We start from the raw sequence: 18025 nt of genomic DNA on the forward strand, positions 1-18025 counted from the left end.
TGGTCTGACCCCATATGACCGTTCTTATGTTTTTATGTTTGATTTTAATGAAGCACCTAAAAATGATAATCTATGCATTTGAAATAACTTCCACAGAAAAACCAGTACACAAGCAGAATGGAAATCATCTTTCATGTGACTTAGAGTGCTTTACAGTCATTATAAAAAAGAAGTTACCCCTATGCTAAGTAATTTTACCCTCTCCCAACCAGTCTGAAACTTCTACCAACCAGTCTGAAAATACATTCTTCTGCCCTAAGCAAAAAAGTCATGTCTTGGATCTGAAATTAAAGCTATGTAACACCTCTGCATACAATTATAATTCAACCTGAGATGAGATTAAGTAAAAATTTACCAGTGCACCGCTGCTCAGCAGGATCATGAATATGATAAAGCTTTCAAACCAGCTATGTTCAACAACTTTGAAGCAGGTTTTCCTCAGGTTCCACCAAGTTTTGCCTGGAAACTTTGTGGTATTCATCACACAACAAGGGAAATGTCGAACACAACCTGAAAGAGGGACATGTGTTACATGAGTACCCTGGGCAGCCATGGAAATTTCTGGGTTCAGGGGAAAGTTGTTAGTCCCTCAAACTTGTCTGTCTCCTGTTTCCTCTTTCTCCGTATCTTGCACCCATTAGTGAGCTACCTTCCAGCTCACTGGAAATTGGTAAGAAACTGGGAATGCTCTCGGAATGCTGATGGCTGGGTTTACAGAACAAAGGCAACACAACAGGATGGACCTTATGTCATTGGAGATTTACCAGCTATCTCAATGCCATGACAAGCATTGAGAGATGGAAGAATAGCACAACTGGCACAAGGAGTCATTGTATCTTAGAAATTAGAGAAAAAGAATCTGTAGGGTCACCTAGTCCATCCCTTTTGACAGCAGGATTGTTCCCTACCTTTTAATTTCTAGTCATTTATCCATTCTATGTTCAAATGTACAAACTGACTGGGTTTCCACAACATAACTTGTAAGAATAGTCAACTGTCTAGTTGATCTTACAATTTAGGAAAATTTAGGTTGAATATCAGGAAAAGTTCTCTTTCAATCTCAGCACATTATTCATATACTTTTTAGTACTTATTTAATTATAGCTAGGGCAGGTAGAACTGCCTATTATTAAGGTTGCCTGACACGTCCCATTATACTGTTTTCAGTTCCCTTATAACTTTGCCAAACTTTAACCATTTGGGCTGAAATTTTCCTTGCTGGGTGTCTGTCACAAGCCTGTGCAACCTTACTTTGGCCCTTTGTGCATATGGACTATGATACAGTCTTTAATTACACAATCACATACTTTTTTTCCCACTGGACCCCTGTCTCATTCACTGCATAAGGATGGACCTGCTCTGGGGATGAAAAAGGGTTGTGGTAATGAAGAAAAGTGTTATCTGTAGAATCCTTGCCTCATTTATTCCAAAAGCCAAATGTTGTATAGTGCATGAGCAGTGGACTGCAGGAAGAGAAAGGATGGCCTCATGGTTAAGGCAGGTGAATGATGCCTGGGGAATTAGACTATACCTCTGTCTCTGCCACAGACTTCTTATGTGATGCTAGTCAAGCCACTTAAACCAAACTTTTCACAGGTGGTCACTAATTATATGCTCTTCATTCTCTGGGTGCCTAACTGAAGACCCTGGGGGGGTCTCATGAGCAGAAATGCTAAGCACACACAGCAAGTAACTGAAATTAATGTGATCTGTGCTTTGAACATATGAAGTACTATATAGTGCTAAATACTCTGAAAAATCAGGTCGTAGGTGTCTCAAATTAGGCACCCAAAATTAGTGGATATTTTTGAACTTAATCTCCCTAAGTCTTAGTTTCCTATCTGTAAGATGGGGAAAATACCATCCCCTCACCTTACAGAGATATTGTGGGGACACATTAACTACTGTTTGTGAAGCACTCATATACCATAGTTATAAGCACCAGAGAAAAGCCCATGAGGAATTTAATAATGCTGTCTTCATAGGAGATTTTGAATAGTGTACAGTAAATAAGGCATGGGACCACACACTGGTCAACAAAGAGAAAACAAAATATTGAATAGCTGCTTATCAAGTGAGAATCATCCATTCTGTGCACTGAAGGAGGCAGGGGTGCTATAGAAAAAATAGTATGTGATCATGTAATTAAAGAATGTATTATAATGCATATATACAAAGGGGCCAAGTTAAGGTTGCACAGACAACTTTAGCTCTGGCATGTCCTAACTTTTGAGTGCTTCACTTTGAAACTTTAATAATGTTATTTTAACATAGTTTTTTGTTTGTAATTATTATATAACATGCATATATAATGTCCTAGGTGTGCATGTCATGGATATGTGTGTATAGCCTTGAGAAAGTCCTTATTGTTTACAAACTTCAAATACTTTTAGATGATTACCACATACCTACTTCTAGTGTGTAGGGAGAGGGTAGTATACTTTTAAATAGTTTGAGAGTCCTGTAGTGGTATTCCTTGTGTTTTATGTTTTGAGGAGCCATCAGGACTAAGCAGAGCAGGAATATGTGTCGCTAGATCTTACACCTTTATAAGTATTTAATAAATGTGACTATTTGGGACTGAACTGTCAGTGCAGTTTCTTCATATTATTTTTGTTGTATAAACAGCAAAATACATACCACCTTATTTCAGTGTGTTAATAAACACTCTTTAAAATCTTGTCTCATAAACTCATCCCTACAGACCTTTAACCATGTTTGTTTTTCTCCTCTGAATTCTGTCCAGTTTGTCAACAAGAAATGAAAGCAGTGTTCTAAGAACAGTTTCACCATAAAGAGAGGGACCATTACTTTCCCTGATCTATAACAAGTTACAAGTCATATATAATCCAAAAGTTCATTATACATTGTGCTTGACACAGGGTCTTAGCCAAAGCCCACTGAAAACAATTGGAGACTTTCCACTGGCTTCAATGGGTTTGGATCACACTCACATTGCATTACAAGTTAAATGTCATTTTTTGCCCAGTACCTGGCTTTATTTTCTTTTGAAATGACTGCTTCCAAAGTTATCTTTATTTTGGATTATTTTTACCCAGATATCTCATCTTGTATTTTCTAAGATAAATTTCATTGTATTACTTGCCCCTGTATTTTAAATCTCCTTTTTATTATTTGTCAGCATTGGTATTTGCAACACTTCCCAGTTTAGTGACATATACAAATTTAATTAACATGGTGTTTTTCCTAATTTCAAAATCATTAGTGAAGGTATTAAATAGCACCAGACCCAAAAATGATCTCTTCAATATCCCCCGTTTATGAATTGTCCACAAGCAGCTTCCAGTTTTTGTAAACGTATTTGCTATTCAAAACTACTAACTGAATCACTTAGAGCAATAATTCTTGGTCTACAGATTGTTTGTGAGCAGGCTGTTGTGAGTATTCACTATTCAAAATTCAAACTGTATTGGCTTCATAAGGCGAATAGGTCCCTGGTTAAATGAATGCAAGTATTTCAAACATTCGCAATATCTGGTATAATTACTCACATTTATGAGTTCAACGTTTTATTTCTGCCAACATTTTCTAATATTCACTTAAATGTCATTGTTTCAACAAACATTCCTGCCTTAAACTGATCTTCTAGGATATTTGCTAGAAAATGAAACAATAGAATGCATAAAATAGATAAATAAAATAGTTCTTAGTTTGACTCTAGCCCTCTTCCTGACAACCTTTGTATGCTGCTTTGGCCCCAATCCTGCAAACACCTTCATACATTCTTAACTGTAAGCAGGTAAGTAGGCTTCAAGGGAGCTATTCCCCTGCATCAAATTAAACTCATTCATAAGTTCTTATGGTCTTAGATGGTAAACTTTGCAATGCAAGATCTCAAGATCTACATCTGCCTTGTGTGTACAAAGTATCTAGCATATTGTTGGCATGTCCAGAATACAAATCAATAATGAATAATCATAATATTAATTGGATTTTTTGTGTGGAATTTACTTAGCTATTAAGTTGATCAGTGAACTTTATGATCCTTCAACAAGTTTTTAATCCATGTGATCTCATATACCATGGCACTGAAATTAATATTCCAAGTAGGATTTCATGTCTACTATATCAATTCCTTAGGAATTCCTTGTAATAACATTATTGATAATGGATTGCTGTGGATTTATGTATACACACTCTCGTTACAGTGTGTTTCATTGTTCTCTATGTATATGTCTCCCCGCTGTATTTTCCACTGAATGCATCCGATGAAGTGAGCTGTAGCTCATGAAAGCTTATGCTCAAATAAATTTGTTAGTCTCTAAGGTGCCGCAAGTCCTCCTTTTCTTTTTGAGAATACAGACTAACGCGGCTGCTACTCTGAAACCTGTAATTCCATTGGAATTTAGCAATGATATTTATAGCATGAACTAATTCAACAGAAGTTTTATCATGTGTATCTAATCAATTTCAGCTTGAAAACAGAAAATTATTACAAACCAGATCCTTAGGTCCAGCCAAGTTACTCTCAGCACAGGACCTGAGATAAGCAAGAAAAGCTAGCTGTCCTGGTGGTAGCCAGGGGCCAATTCTACCTTGATGTAAATTAGACTGGTTTCTAATTTGTTCTAATCTGCATGTTGCTTTAATCTATGCCAGCAGCAATAGCATCCAAGGCACTATTCTGCCAAGGCACTATTCCACTGTCTGGAGATTACTGGAGTGCAAAGCACTCCTCCTACTCCTGATACTTGTCCCAGGTGATGGGGGCAGGATGAGGTGCTGCAGAGCTGGCTACCTCACTGCTGCAGGAGACAGAGTTTCTCTAATCTGGGGAAATCCCCAGTTTCTCTGCTAGAGATTGACATAAAGGCACCTGACCAGGGCCAAAGATCTGGCCATACATTTGCAATTCATAGCCAAACAGGACATATCAATTCCCATTTAAAGCAGCATTGGGGAGTAGGAACATTTCCAAATATATCAGACTAGCACATCAAACTATTGACTTTGTCTAAATACTGTATTCTCTTTCTTGTTTTCAGTTATTCCAGTGTAAAATTGTCCATTAAACAGTTTCTTCAGCCCTCATTTTTCATGGATCTTTCACATACAACCTCATCTCCCTTGCACATTCTGCAGCCAGTGTCTCCATTACAGCTATTTCAACTATATTAGAATTAATATATTAATTTACAGCCTAAAACAGAAGCATGGCACCACAATGGTTATCTTCTTCACTTGTATCTACTCCAGAGCTAGTTTATGGAGCCTTTGTTAAAAGCCACAGTAATTTAGTACTAGCAGATACAATGAACCTGTCTCATTTTGAATTTTTGGTCAAAATTCAGAAATGGAAGAGTCGGGGAATCAGAAGTAATTGGGAAGGAAATATAGGTGGGCTGTAGGGGGAGAGGCTAGGTGGAATGATAGAAAGGGCCCTGAACAGTGAAGGCAAGGAAAAGTGTGGAGAAGTAGATGGCAGGGAGGGCCTGTGGGAATCTAGAGGGTTGTTATAATGAAAGAGGTAGCAGGAATGGGGAGCAGGACAGAATCAGGAGAGAGATAGCTGGGGCAGTGAGGAACAGTGAGGAAGAGGGAGTCAGGCAGGGTTAGTAAGTGAAGGAAGAAGCTGGATGGCAGATGCAGATCTGCCACAGATAACTGAGGTCACAAGGTGGATGGGTACAAGAGATAAAGGGAAAACTTAGAAGAAGCGTGGCCAATTGAACACTAGACTCAAACTGCAACAGCTAATGACTAGTAGAGGGGCAGAAGGGAGGAGCCTTTGTGTCTTGTGAGCCAGCTGGTAGGAGGAAAGAGCATGTCAGCTGACGGGAGTAGCATTGTGGGAAAGGAATCTGAATACTGTCCAGCTTTCTAAAATCAGTTAGTTCTCCAGGAACACTGGTCTTTTATAATCATAAGGAATCATAACCCAGGTGGAAATTAATCTAACTCTGAATTAACCTTGATGACATGTTTTACTCTGTTACTTCTACTACAGACAGTTCAGGGAGACTACTGTTTGCTCTGAGAAATAACTGATATAAAGTAGAGGTTTGGATGAAATGTTAATAAATTTAAATTTTTCTCTAGTGAAAACCACAGTATTCTTAGTTTTGGCTAGAAGGGGCCAGCTGTGAAAATTAAATAAGCATTGAGTACAAATATTGGCAGGAAGTAAACTTATAAAGCTGTGCAGCAATTTAAATTGGGCTTCTGGACTTACCATCCTACAGAAATTCAGCTGAATACTAACACGTTCTCTCCGCCTGTTTCATGTGTGTTTGACTATTACAGAGATCTATGGAAGAAAAGTTCCATGCAACTACTCAGTAATTATATTGTTATTAAATACTCTGCAAGTAGACAGAGTGCCTTGGTGTTGAGTACCTGAGTGTCTCAACATTAACTAGGAGAAGGGGCTACTTTGGATTGTTTGTCTCACTTCCTAGTCATAGTGAAATTAGCAGATCCTTACCTTCTGGGAAACAGTTATCAGGTTTTTTTAAGTCTTCAGCCAGCTCAGGGATCTGTTTCAGAAGCTCCTCAGGATTTGTCAGATTCACTGTGCTGCCTTCAGAACAGCTGATGTAATCCAGGTGCTACACAAGAGAAGACAATGTATCGTTTTTTTGTTTAGAGTGGTCATTGTGCTTTAAAATAAACTGAATGCTCTTCTTACTACATTCTGTTGCACACTAGAAGCAACTACAACAGTACACTGTCATCATCAAGAGGGTGCCCTCTGCTCGTTGGGAAGGAAACTGCAGCCCTCTGCTCATTCGTCTGTGTGCTCTGTACACTGCAGCCCAGGTTGGCTGGAGTTGGTTAATTTCAGCTGAGCGTCGCCTTTCTTGCCAGCCTGGACTTGAGCCGACAGGTTAGTGAAAGGGAGAACCCAGAACCAGGGAGAAGAGGGCATTCCTCTCACCTGAGCATGGAGCCAAGAAAGGGAGGGAGCCAAGAAAGTAGATTTAAAACCAAAAATCCGCTAGCCAGACCCCTTCCTCCCATTTCCAGGGTTTCATTTCTGAAAACAGCTGGGCAGGTAACCTCAGGCCAAGCCAGGGGAAGGAGTAAAGGGGAAACAAAGTCAAGCTAGCTCCATCTTTGATCCTGTAGTAAGGCCTTCATCCCCGGAGGCATGGTGCCTCCCCCTCCCTGCCCCATTGGGGCATGTGGCCCTGTCTTATCCCACCCCACCTTCCATCCGTGCAGCTCTCCTCACTGGCTAACCTGCCTCCCCTGCCCAGCCCGCTTCATTAGCCATCTTTTCCTGTATCACAGGGTGTGCTACCTACTATGGAACAGCGAGAAAGAACACATTTGGGTAAAAACAAGCCCTGGCTAATGTGCTGCTCTCTCTAAAGTGCACCAGGCTTTAGCAAAGTCTTTAATTAGCCTCCACAAACTTCTTTTCCTCACCTGCAGATTATAGTGATCTCAGCCCAAGAAGCCCTGGAATGTGATTCCTTCTGTGAACATACTCAATTGAGACGTAATGACATTGACTTGGTATACAACAGAATGTAGTAAGAAGAGCATAGAATGCATTTTATTAACACTATTGAGCTGTGAATGATTTTGTGACTATACATATTGGTGACTTCTTTCTCTGAATGTTACTGTAATTGGCAGTGAAAGTTGCTCAATTTGTCACTGGTCACTTTGACACTTATTTTCTCACTAGGGAAACCAAAAAGTCTCTAAATCTAGTGACAAAATAGCTAAATTGGCAACATTCCGGTGGAATGGACTTTTTCCCCTGAAATATCTCCACATCAATTTAAAGCTAGATTTAAAGGTACGAGATTAATCACTGTAATAAAACTTGCATATGGGAATGATTCCAACTTTTCTTGAATTAAGGGCATATAGTTCTCAAACACAGACAGGCTTTAAAACATTTACTAGTTACAGCTGAAAACAATTAAAACCAGAGCACCCCACCTGGGGAAAAAAGAGAGCGAGAGAGAGATAGACAGAGAAATGAAAATATAGTTTATTCAGAGTCCTCTTTGGTAGAGCTCTAGAAATTTCTGTTCAGAATGAAAGTACGGTAAAATGCCCTCAATAATTTACACGAATTAGAATATGTAATCACATAAAACATAATGTATTCTCCACTGGCTTAGACTTCCTTGTATTCCAGCATATTTCACACTTCACACCACTAGAGATGTGTGAATAATTCATAACAAATTATTTATTCAGTGCCACTTTTTCTGTTTCCAAATTGCTGATGAACAATTTGTGATTTTCTTGAATATGTTCCTTATTAAAATTATTCTCCAAAGACTTGTGTAAATAATCATGGGATTTTATTTTTTACTTTTTGTGAGCAATTCCATTTAAAATATTTTGTATTTCAAATCTGAGCTGTTTTGATTGGACATAGAGACAATGTTGTATGTGTCCACTCCCTGACTAGAGGAGTATAACTCTTATATATTCAGCTTGGAAAATTGTTTTTAAGATTACATATACAAAATTCATTTAATGTGTTTTGAAATTGTACAGAAAAAAAGACTGGACACACCAGAATGGTCCCTGAAACCATTTTCTGGGACAAAACATTTTTGCTAATTCAGATGTCAAGTAGACAATGTTAATTTTTTGGTAATCTTTCTGAATCAAAGGCAACTCAGAACCCAGTTTCTCTTCCTAATAAAGTTTTTAATTAATGTTTATAAATACAGCATTTTGCCATTTCCATTCATAGAGATCCAACTATTCCATCCTTCACCAAAGACACAGAATACTTCAAGCTAAATATAACTGAGCCAAGTAAATTTATCAGTCATGTCATGATGCAAGTATTAATCCAAAATGGAACTATGATGAACACCTGCATGGCTAAGATATCTGAGGCCTTCCCAATACTTGAAGAAAGAGAGTTCTTGTGTTTTAAACACAAAATAGAATAATAAAGATAAAATTTATTGTACAACATTATTTTTGAGTCATTATCTTTATTAGATTCCAAAAAACTGAAACAGAACATACAGAGATTGGCCAATGTTGGTGATTTCATGTTAGATAAGAACATGGTGTTACCTCTTTTTGTCCTTGTGATGATTCATCCTTCCTTTGTTTACATATGTTAAACTCACTTAAGTCTTCAGAGAAAACCTCAGATCCTTTACTCCAAGTTCCTGGGCTTTTACATTGCTCTCCCCTCTGTCTCAGGTGGTTTTCCTGCTAAAGATAATCTTAGATGGGTTTATTTTATTTTCTCTCTTCTTTTTTGTGGCAGAGGGATGGCATATTTAATTTCAAAGTAGAAAACTCTAAACGGAACACAAAGCACCTTGAACTACTCACTTATAGTCTTGATCTTTACAGAGAAATACAAAGTGGGAAAAGTTTGCCTTGGTTACCTAAAATAAATTAAGGCCTGATCCTAAGCCCACTGAAATCAATGGGAATCTTTTCATCAGAATCAAGTGAAGAACTCAGGACCTGAAGGGAAGATTTTAGATTCATAGTTAGTCATGACTCCTGTGACGTTCCCATGGGTACCCAGGATTCTGAGGCCCTTCGCTACCACATGCCCTTAGGAAGAGAAAGCCTTGTCAGTCCCTGCTGTGGATCAGCTCACCAACTCCACCGCCCACGGGCAACACAAGCACTGCCCTCTACACCTGTGCAGGCCCCACACTATCTCTCTGGCTTAGCAATAGGCACCCTCTAACCCCCAAACCCTCCCAGTATCTCCCTGGAGTGTCCAAGCCCTGTTCCACTGTACAATTGCTGTATTCACAGATTTGCAGCTCCCAAAGGCGCATTACATCCAAGATTCACCAGTTATACCTCAGATCAAAACTCCCTTTAACACTCAGCACTTAGATACATTCATAGTGAAAACAAGTAAAAGTTAATTCAACAAAGTATAGAGCTTCAAGTGATACCAAGCTGAAGTATTAGAAACAAATGGTTACATATAAAAGAAAATCATTACATGCGTTCTAGAGCCTAGACTTACTGAACTAGTTACTTTTATATCTTATAGAGCAATGCCTACCCAAAGTTCTTCCAGAGTTTTACTACCAGACATGGCTGTGATCTGTTCAGGAGACAAGTCTTGCTGTCAGATTACCTCCGAGGGGAAAGATGCAGGGTATACCTCTGCACCTCCAAGTAAATCCCACCATCCATTGTTTTTTACTCATGAACAGGATTCCCTGCTACTGTTTATTTTTCCCTGTAAACTTCCTCTTTTGAAGATTTTGCAATCTCTTCATTAGCATTTGACTCAGTATACAAACAGGGTACCCATTGTGAGACATACAATGCCCTATACAAACGTGACCAGACAGAGGCATAAATGCCATTACTTTCTGCTTGAAAGAAACATTCCTGAAGTATGTCACCGCTGGGTTACCTGCCTTGAGAACCTAATTTTCAGTATAAACACATAACTTCTTAAATATTATCAGCGCACACATTTTCCAGTGATTATGATGTCCAGAAACCTCACATGCCACCATTTAGTGAATCATTATGCATATAACTGACCCAAATGATCCCTGTAAAACTCTAAGAACCACCCATGCCCTCTGCCAGTTGACATCCAGATGTCCCTATGGATCACAACTCCATAGTTAAAGGGGAACTGCAAAAATTCAGACAAACTTAAAAATGTGTTTCTATGCACTATAATATAATAAATATAACTTTGAAAGAGCCATTCCACTCTTAATCCATCCTTCTTTTTGCTGAGATGACAGAAGAGAAGGAGAGGTCTCGTTGTTAAGAGTTCACAGCTTGAGCCCTTGACACTATTTCTTTTCTGCCTGGTTACTAATGCCAAACATAGATTTCAAGGTCAGAATGGACCAATGTGATCAGCTAGTATAAATTTGTCCATAACTCAGGCCATAGAATTCACCCAGTAATTCCAGCATCAAGCCCAACAACTTGTGATCTGTATTTCACAAAGACATCCAATCTTGATTTAAAGACTCCATGTGATGGAGAATTTACCTAATCCTTGGTAAAGTCTTCTAATGTTTGGTCACCCTAACTTTAAAAATTCTAAACCTTATTTCCAGTTGGAACTTTTTAAACTTAAACTTCCTGCAGCTGGATCATGCTTTGCCTTTGTCTGCTAAATTAAAAACCCCATTAGTATCAAACATATTCTCTCTGTATATGCTTCTTACCTGTTTACTGTACTCAGCTTTTGAGAATGTGGTCGTCTTATCATCATCTTCTTCATAATCCTCACTATCAGAATCTGCCTCAGCAATAGGGACACAGACAAACATGTTGGGGTTGGTGATAAAATCTTCAAGAATGCTAACTGAGCATTTGTCCCCATTTTTCTCAGTTCCATTGTTACTGTGATTTTCTTTACAATTTTGCCCTTCTTTCCCAGCCTCCACACATGTGTTCTTGGCAGCCAATTTATTTTTCTTTTTGGCAGCTTTCTTTGGATGTTGGCACTGTCCACAACAGTAATCCCATGTTGCATGTTTCACCAGGTGAAGTCCCCTGTGGATCCGAGCAAATGCAATCTTAAGATTGTTCATCTCTCCATCATCTTCAGGTGCTTGGAGGTTGTCAGCACTGAAGGAGTTCAGCAGTAATGCAATGAACAGGTTGAGAACCTGAAAATAATTGAAATAAAAACAAAATCATGGCAATATAATTTTGAAATGTAAATAATGGCTTGAAGATTAGCCAGTTTCTAAACAATTTGTTCTTAATGCACCAACCTTAACAAGACAAAATGAAATGATTAGTTAGCAAATTATTTTTCATGCAGCATATTTGGCTCTCACAAAGCTATATGTTTCCATGACCCTCAAAAAAAAAAGTAGATTTTGTGTAGCATAAAATGATGATCTTATTGCCAATACAGGGATATGTATAAAGATCACACAATTTAACTGAAACACAAAAAAGATTAATAAAAAAATTGGTGTATCACAGTACATCAATCCCACAAGGAGGAGGCAATTACATAAAATTACAGATACACTAATTACGGGGGTGCTGTTCCTTTAACAGGACAATATTGTTAAAACAGTGTTGTAGAGATTTGTGCAATAGAACTATCAGCCTGGATTTTAGGGTAAGGGCACAGTCTGGGCCTTGTACAGGATAATGAAGGTCTGATACTAGTCTCGCAACAGTTTAACCTGGGTGTAATTACACCAGACCTGAGTGGAGCTGCTTCAGATTTGCATGGATGTGAGATCAGAATCAGGCTCAGTGTGTTTATCAACTTTGTCGCATTGTAATGAAGAATATTCAAGGACTGACTCCCCTTAGGAAGAGTCAATTTGATTGCAGGTGGCACTATAAAATGTATATCCAGTTAGATGTTGAATATATTGCTTCAAATATAGTGGCGGAGGTGGTTGAATCAGCAGTTATAGAATCATGGTTTTTCCTCCAGGGTTTTCCAAAGGAGGGAGCCAGAAATTTGGGAAGAAAACCTATTTTTATATTCATTTTAAGATAAAAGAGGGATGAAATGGGTACTTACCTTAAAGTAACTGTGGTTCTTTGAGATGAGCTGTCTATATGAATTCCACAGATGGTGTGCACATGCTCTTTGCACTCAAGTCTAGATTCTTTTGGCCTGCAGTATCCATTGGGGATCACACCTGTGCTCTGAGTGTTCTCATGCCTCCAAATGAGGGCATAAAGTGTGGGGCGACCCCAGCTGCCCCTCAATTCCTTCGCCAATACAGAATCCTAATGCTATAAGACTGTAGTAGCAGGGAAGGTGGGAGAGGAAAAAGGGAAACACTATTCTGGTCTTATTTCTAATCATTAAGGAAATGTCTAATTATTTACAAAGAATGATACGGCCACACAGTGAATGAAAAGACTCAGACATTGCAGGGTTCTGATTCAGCCAGGGGTGGCAAGAAGGAACTGAGTGGCGCTTGGGATCACCCTGTCCTTTATGCCCTTCACTTGGAGGCACAAAGACACTCAGGGTGCAGGAATGGTCCCCAACAGACACTGCTGGCCAAAAGAATCTGAACTTGACTGCACAGGGCATGGGCACACCGTCAATGGAATGTATACAGACAAGCTCTGGAAGTTGCAGTATGGGTTTGAAGGGAGATTGTTTTAACTGGGATTCTTGAAAAAAGGTGTTGAAAGAAAAGGGACTTTCATTTATGAAGGTCTGACTAAAAGCTCACTGAATTCAACAGATGTCTTTCCATTGATTTCAGTGGGCTTTGGGTCAGGTTTTAGAGAAGTCTGAGCAAATTGAGAGAACAAAGAAGTAAAATTCCTTTAAAGTCATTTGGTAAGCCTTGAATTACAGCTCTGGCAGAATGTTTTGCATTAAAATCCTGGTGCAGATCTGGTGCTGCCAGAATTTTAAGACGCTCCCACAAACATTTTCTTCTTTGACCTCATGTCCTAGGAATATGTGTGCGGGGCTTAGAGTGAAGGGGTAATGGACTAGTGGATCTATACCTTTGTCATCCCATTTAAACAAATATGGATTTTTTCATAACCAGGCACTCATCCTGTGGGCCAAAGGAACGTTGTTATCCTCATTTTACAGATGGGGAAACTATTTGGGTTTGTTTACAGATGGGGAGGGACAGAAATGGAGTGACTTTGTTAAGTCCACACAATGAGATAGCGGGAGAGCTAAAAATAGAACCCAAAAATCTAACAACATGCTCCTGTGAAACATCACTTGTAAAACAGGTAAGAAGGCAGGAACAAAATAGAGGATCAGGAGACATTCAATATGTGGGAGTGAGGGAGGGCAACCACCTTCCCACTGCTAGATCTGGTGGTTACCTAGTGAAACCATATGAGAGTTTGACCTCAAAGGGAACTACCCCCAACAGTGCATCCCCAGTAAATGTCTTCAGCAACGGGAGGATGGGGACCCTAGAAGACCAGATAGAGAAATTTCCCCAAGGTCAGGACAGAAGCCGAAAGGACTAGAAGAGAATTCCTTAGGGAACCGTGTCCACCTGATTCTGACATCGCTGCAGGGAACCTTCTCTGCAAAGGTAAGAGGTTGTGGAAGGGGAGATGTTATTGACTAGGAAGGGACAAAGAGTGATTAGTTTATGATGTTAGTGAATTCCCACCTGAGCTTTCATAAGCTAAATGTGATATGTATATAGGGCCTGATTTTTAAAAATTTTGCAGACTGAAAACCATGCCAACTTAAAATTTCACAGTGACTCCCATGATAACTCAGATCTTCTTACTCTACAATGACAGATGCACTGAAGTTAAAACTGAAACTCTGTGATTAGTAAGGGACCAAAGACACACAGATGATGAGTTCTTGATTTCATTCAGTAAATACGCACCAGCCTGTTCATTATAGTAGTGCTCTTCTATAGCACCTTTCATCTCAAGATCTCAAAGCTCTTTAGAAACATTAATTAATCTTCCAACTTCCCAGTGAGCTGTAGGGACAGTAAATATCATTCCCATTTTACAATAAGGGAAACCGAGGGAGAGAGAGATTAGGTGACATTGGGCAAGATACAGTGTGAATCAGTGATTCAGCTAGAAATAGAATCCAAATTTCCTGTCTCCTTGCCTTCACTCACCACTAAATCACAATCACAAGATGTGTTGGGTAGGGTGGCGGCATTGGGATAGGGATTTGGAGTAGCAGGGCATGCTTGGGGACAGGCCTGAGACACAATGGAAGGGTTCTGTGTTTTGTGCAGTGAGAAGGGAAAACTCATCAGGGAATGCTGCAAGACTAGTTTGGTTTAGTATCACTGGACTTGTCTACATGAACAGTTAGTTCACAACAAGCTGGGGTGTAACTGTACCCCACATTAGCTTGCTGCTCTTTAAATGTCCATGTGGTCCATGTAACTGCATACAAAAAGGTCCATAGTGAGCTTTGATCTAACCTGCTTTGAAACAGACTAAATGTTCTTGTAGACAAGTCCACTGACTCTACTTCTGTGACTTTCCTCAAACTCTCCCCTGACAAAGTGCCAGTTCTGGGTGAAACTTTGATTCAGGAAACCCGCAGCAGAGGAAGAGCAACAGGATTCAGGTAAAAACCTTCTCTCAAAGAGGTTGGCAGGTTCAGGCCAGCTACTGGCAGCTAGTCTCCTAGGGTGGTAGTCCCATTGGCCAACTACCTCACTGTATGCGGACTGTTCAGATCTTTTGTCACAAGATCAAGGCGGTAGGAGTCCATGATCATTTATGATGCTTCATATTGGACAAGACAGTTATCCCCAGATGGCTACCCCTTCTCCTGCCACACAAAGGTTTTGACAGCTTTAAATTTTTCATTTTATTGCACTAAGCTTCTTACTATAAGAGATCACTGCCAGCTCCAACCTACAATTTTAAAATAACACATATAATGAGAATCTTTGGTCCTGAGACTCTTATCATTTTCACCGTGTAACTCTGTAAACTCTGATTCAGATACTCCGGATTTATACTGGTGTAAGCAAGAGAAGAATTGGATCTTGTACCCCATGAGTCTTTCACTGTATATATTTAATTTTGCATGAAATATGAGACTGGGAGGGGGGTGTGCCATGTAAACATCACAAGCTGATGTTTTTGATTAACTCTGAATGTCCTGGGTTTGCAATGTTTTTTTTAGGGATAATTATAGCATCCCTGTAATGTTTGGTACCCTTAAGCTACTCTTATGTGCTTTTAACCTTAACTCCAACTGAACTTAATTTTTATTCACATCTTAATATTTGTTTGTTTGGTTTTTTTTAAATTCCACTAATATGCAGAAAGCAAGTTGGCAATGAAAATGTCATCTCAGAGTTAATGGGCCAGCATTTCCTTTTATATATGCTACTTATACAGTAGTGTAATTACACTGATTTCCATGTAGTTACTCCTGATTTAGCCTAGTGTAAAAGAGAGGAGAAGTAGAGCCAATGTCTGGCATCTAAAGAGACCTGAACTATGAGCCTGCATTGAGTTACGTACTGACAGAATTCTTATTTCAGTGTGGCTACATATGGATCCAGGGTCTGACTGCAAAGAACGCGGTGCAGACACAAGTTTTGATAATCACTTAGTGATAATTTACACCAAACTCCTGATAAGAAAATAAATTATTGCCAGTATTTTTTTTTCCTGTTAGAAAATTATTCTTCCCTGGAATGAACACTATCATGTGAAAGAGTTCATTGCTTCACTACTGAAAGTGTCTTACTTTAAATATTAACAGGAGTTCTAAAGGTGAAAGGCAAACGGGATTTTCTAGAGCACAACATAGTGTGGCCTCTTTACCAACATCTTTGGAGGACTTACCATTGAGTGATAAAAAGACAAGTCAGTATATTGTATACTATATATGCAATAAGAATAGAAAAATAGCTGGAAACTCACCACTAGGTTTCCTATCACCATGACGAGCAAGAAGACTAGAAGGCATAGTGTTTGCTCAGCTACTACCATACAACCCCACATGGTCTCAATCCATTCTCCACACAGAATTCGGAATATAATAAGGAATGAGTGGAAAAAATCCATAAAATGCCAACGTGGCTTGCAATCCTCACTTATTTTATGGCAATTTTCACCATAGTTTTTCCCAAAAAGTTGCATTCCTACCACAGCGAAAATAAAGACTATGATTGCCAGAACCAAGGTGAGGTTACCCAGGGCACCCACTGAGTTACCAATGATTTTAATGAGGGTATTTAAAATTGGCCAGGACTTTGCCAGCTTGAAGACCCTCAGCTGCGTAAAAAATAAAACATAGCATTAGATAACAGAAGATTAGATATTCCTCACATTGCATTGTTCAAAAATGGTTACAAACATTATACATACATTTTAAACAATTCAAACACTGTGAAATGTAAGATATTTTAAAGTCTATATATGATCAATGCAATATAGACATACTGATTTGCACGTGTTATATCACTATCCCCTGCTCTTTATCCGTTTGTGTCTTTTTGCTCACAGGCCCTGCAGGGTAATGACTGTTTCTTATCTATCTTTATAGAGAGCCCAGCCCAATGAGGCCCCAATCCTGGTTGTTGTCTTTGCACACTTCCATAAACATAAATTACCAACTTGCAATTTGAATTTGTCAGGAAATAATCTTGGGGGACAGCACATTGGCAGATATCATTCTTCCGATATTTCCATGTCTCCTAGAAACAAAACTTTAATAACCTTCCTGATTAACCTAATTTGTACTTGATTTGCATTTATAATAATCAAACTTTTATATGCAGATGGTCTAAATTTTAGACCCACAACTCCAAGTTATTAGGAGTTATGGCTGTTCAGCACCTCTAGAAATCAGGCCAAGTATCTATCTTGAGTTTTTTATGCCATCCATCACCACAGTATACAAGGCACATAACCTGCTTAATTTTGAATATGTGACTAGTCCAACTGATGCCAAAGTTTCTAGCTAAAAAAAAGACTGATATATATTATATGGATAGATAAACCAGCCACCTCTCTAAAACTCAGGCTAGTAGATGTGCCTAGCGATTATATAATATAAATTATGCCTATTTTATTACAATTTTTCTCCATCTCCAGCTCTGCTTCTTCTTAGTTTCTCTGCTTTTGCTCTTCATCTGTTCATTCTCTGCTCCAGCTTTCACTGTATATTAATGTTGGGGGTTTTTTCTACCTCATTCACTCCATATGTTTTTAGCCATCTCCAAGTGAAATACAAATGCTGTATTAGTTTCAGCCAAATCCAAATGGGTTTGAAATCTGGCAAAACGTCTTTCCCATTTCTAGTACTGAGGGTTTAAAAATTAATTTTCCTTGCACTGAATGTGGGGCACTGACATCCTCTATTATATTCATACAAAAGGTTTTATGAGATTGAATCAGTATGAGACATTACCAGTCTGAAAGAACGTAAAACTGATAGGGTTCCTCCTCCTTTTCTGCCTTTAGTTCTGGGTAAACCCAATTCAATTAAGCTGAGGGTGACAATTAAGCTGTCAAAAATATTCCAGCGCTGCTGAAAATAGTAATAAGGATCTAGAGCAATGATTTTCAAGATCATTTCTGCAGTAAAAATGCCAGTAAAGACCTGTGACAAAGAAACAGTAAGTCATGTCAGCCAAAA

General features: G+C 38.9%; 1 protein-coding gene across 1 annotated transcript in view; it reads right to left on the reverse strand.

Moving 5' to 3' along the window:
- Positions 1-18025, reverse strand: part of LOC119850936 (sodium channel protein type 5 subunit alpha-like) — a 95838-nt gene that overhangs the window by 34031 nt on the left and 43782 nt on the right. The window contains exons 15-20 of the mRNA XM_043509708.1: positions 17798-17989; positions 16306-16659; positions 11133-11579; positions 9025-9168; positions 6446-6569; positions 356-510 (exon numbers count right to left, since the gene is read on the reverse strand). Coding sequence (XP_043365643.1) covers positions 356-510; positions 6446-6569; positions 9025-9168; positions 11133-11579; positions 16306-16659; positions 17798-17989 — 1416 coding nt within the window. The remainder of the gene's footprint in view (positions 1-355; positions 511-6445; positions 6570-9024; positions 9169-11132; positions 11580-16305; positions 16660-17797; positions 17990-18025) is intronic.

This window comes from Dermochelys coriacea, chromosome 2 (genome assembly GCF_009764565.3).
Source record: "Dermochelys coriacea isolate rDerCor1 chromosome 2, rDerCor1.pri.v4, whole genome shotgun sequence".
Lineage (NCBI taxonomy): Eukaryota > Metazoa > Chordata > Testudines > Dermochelyidae > Dermochelys > Dermochelys coriacea.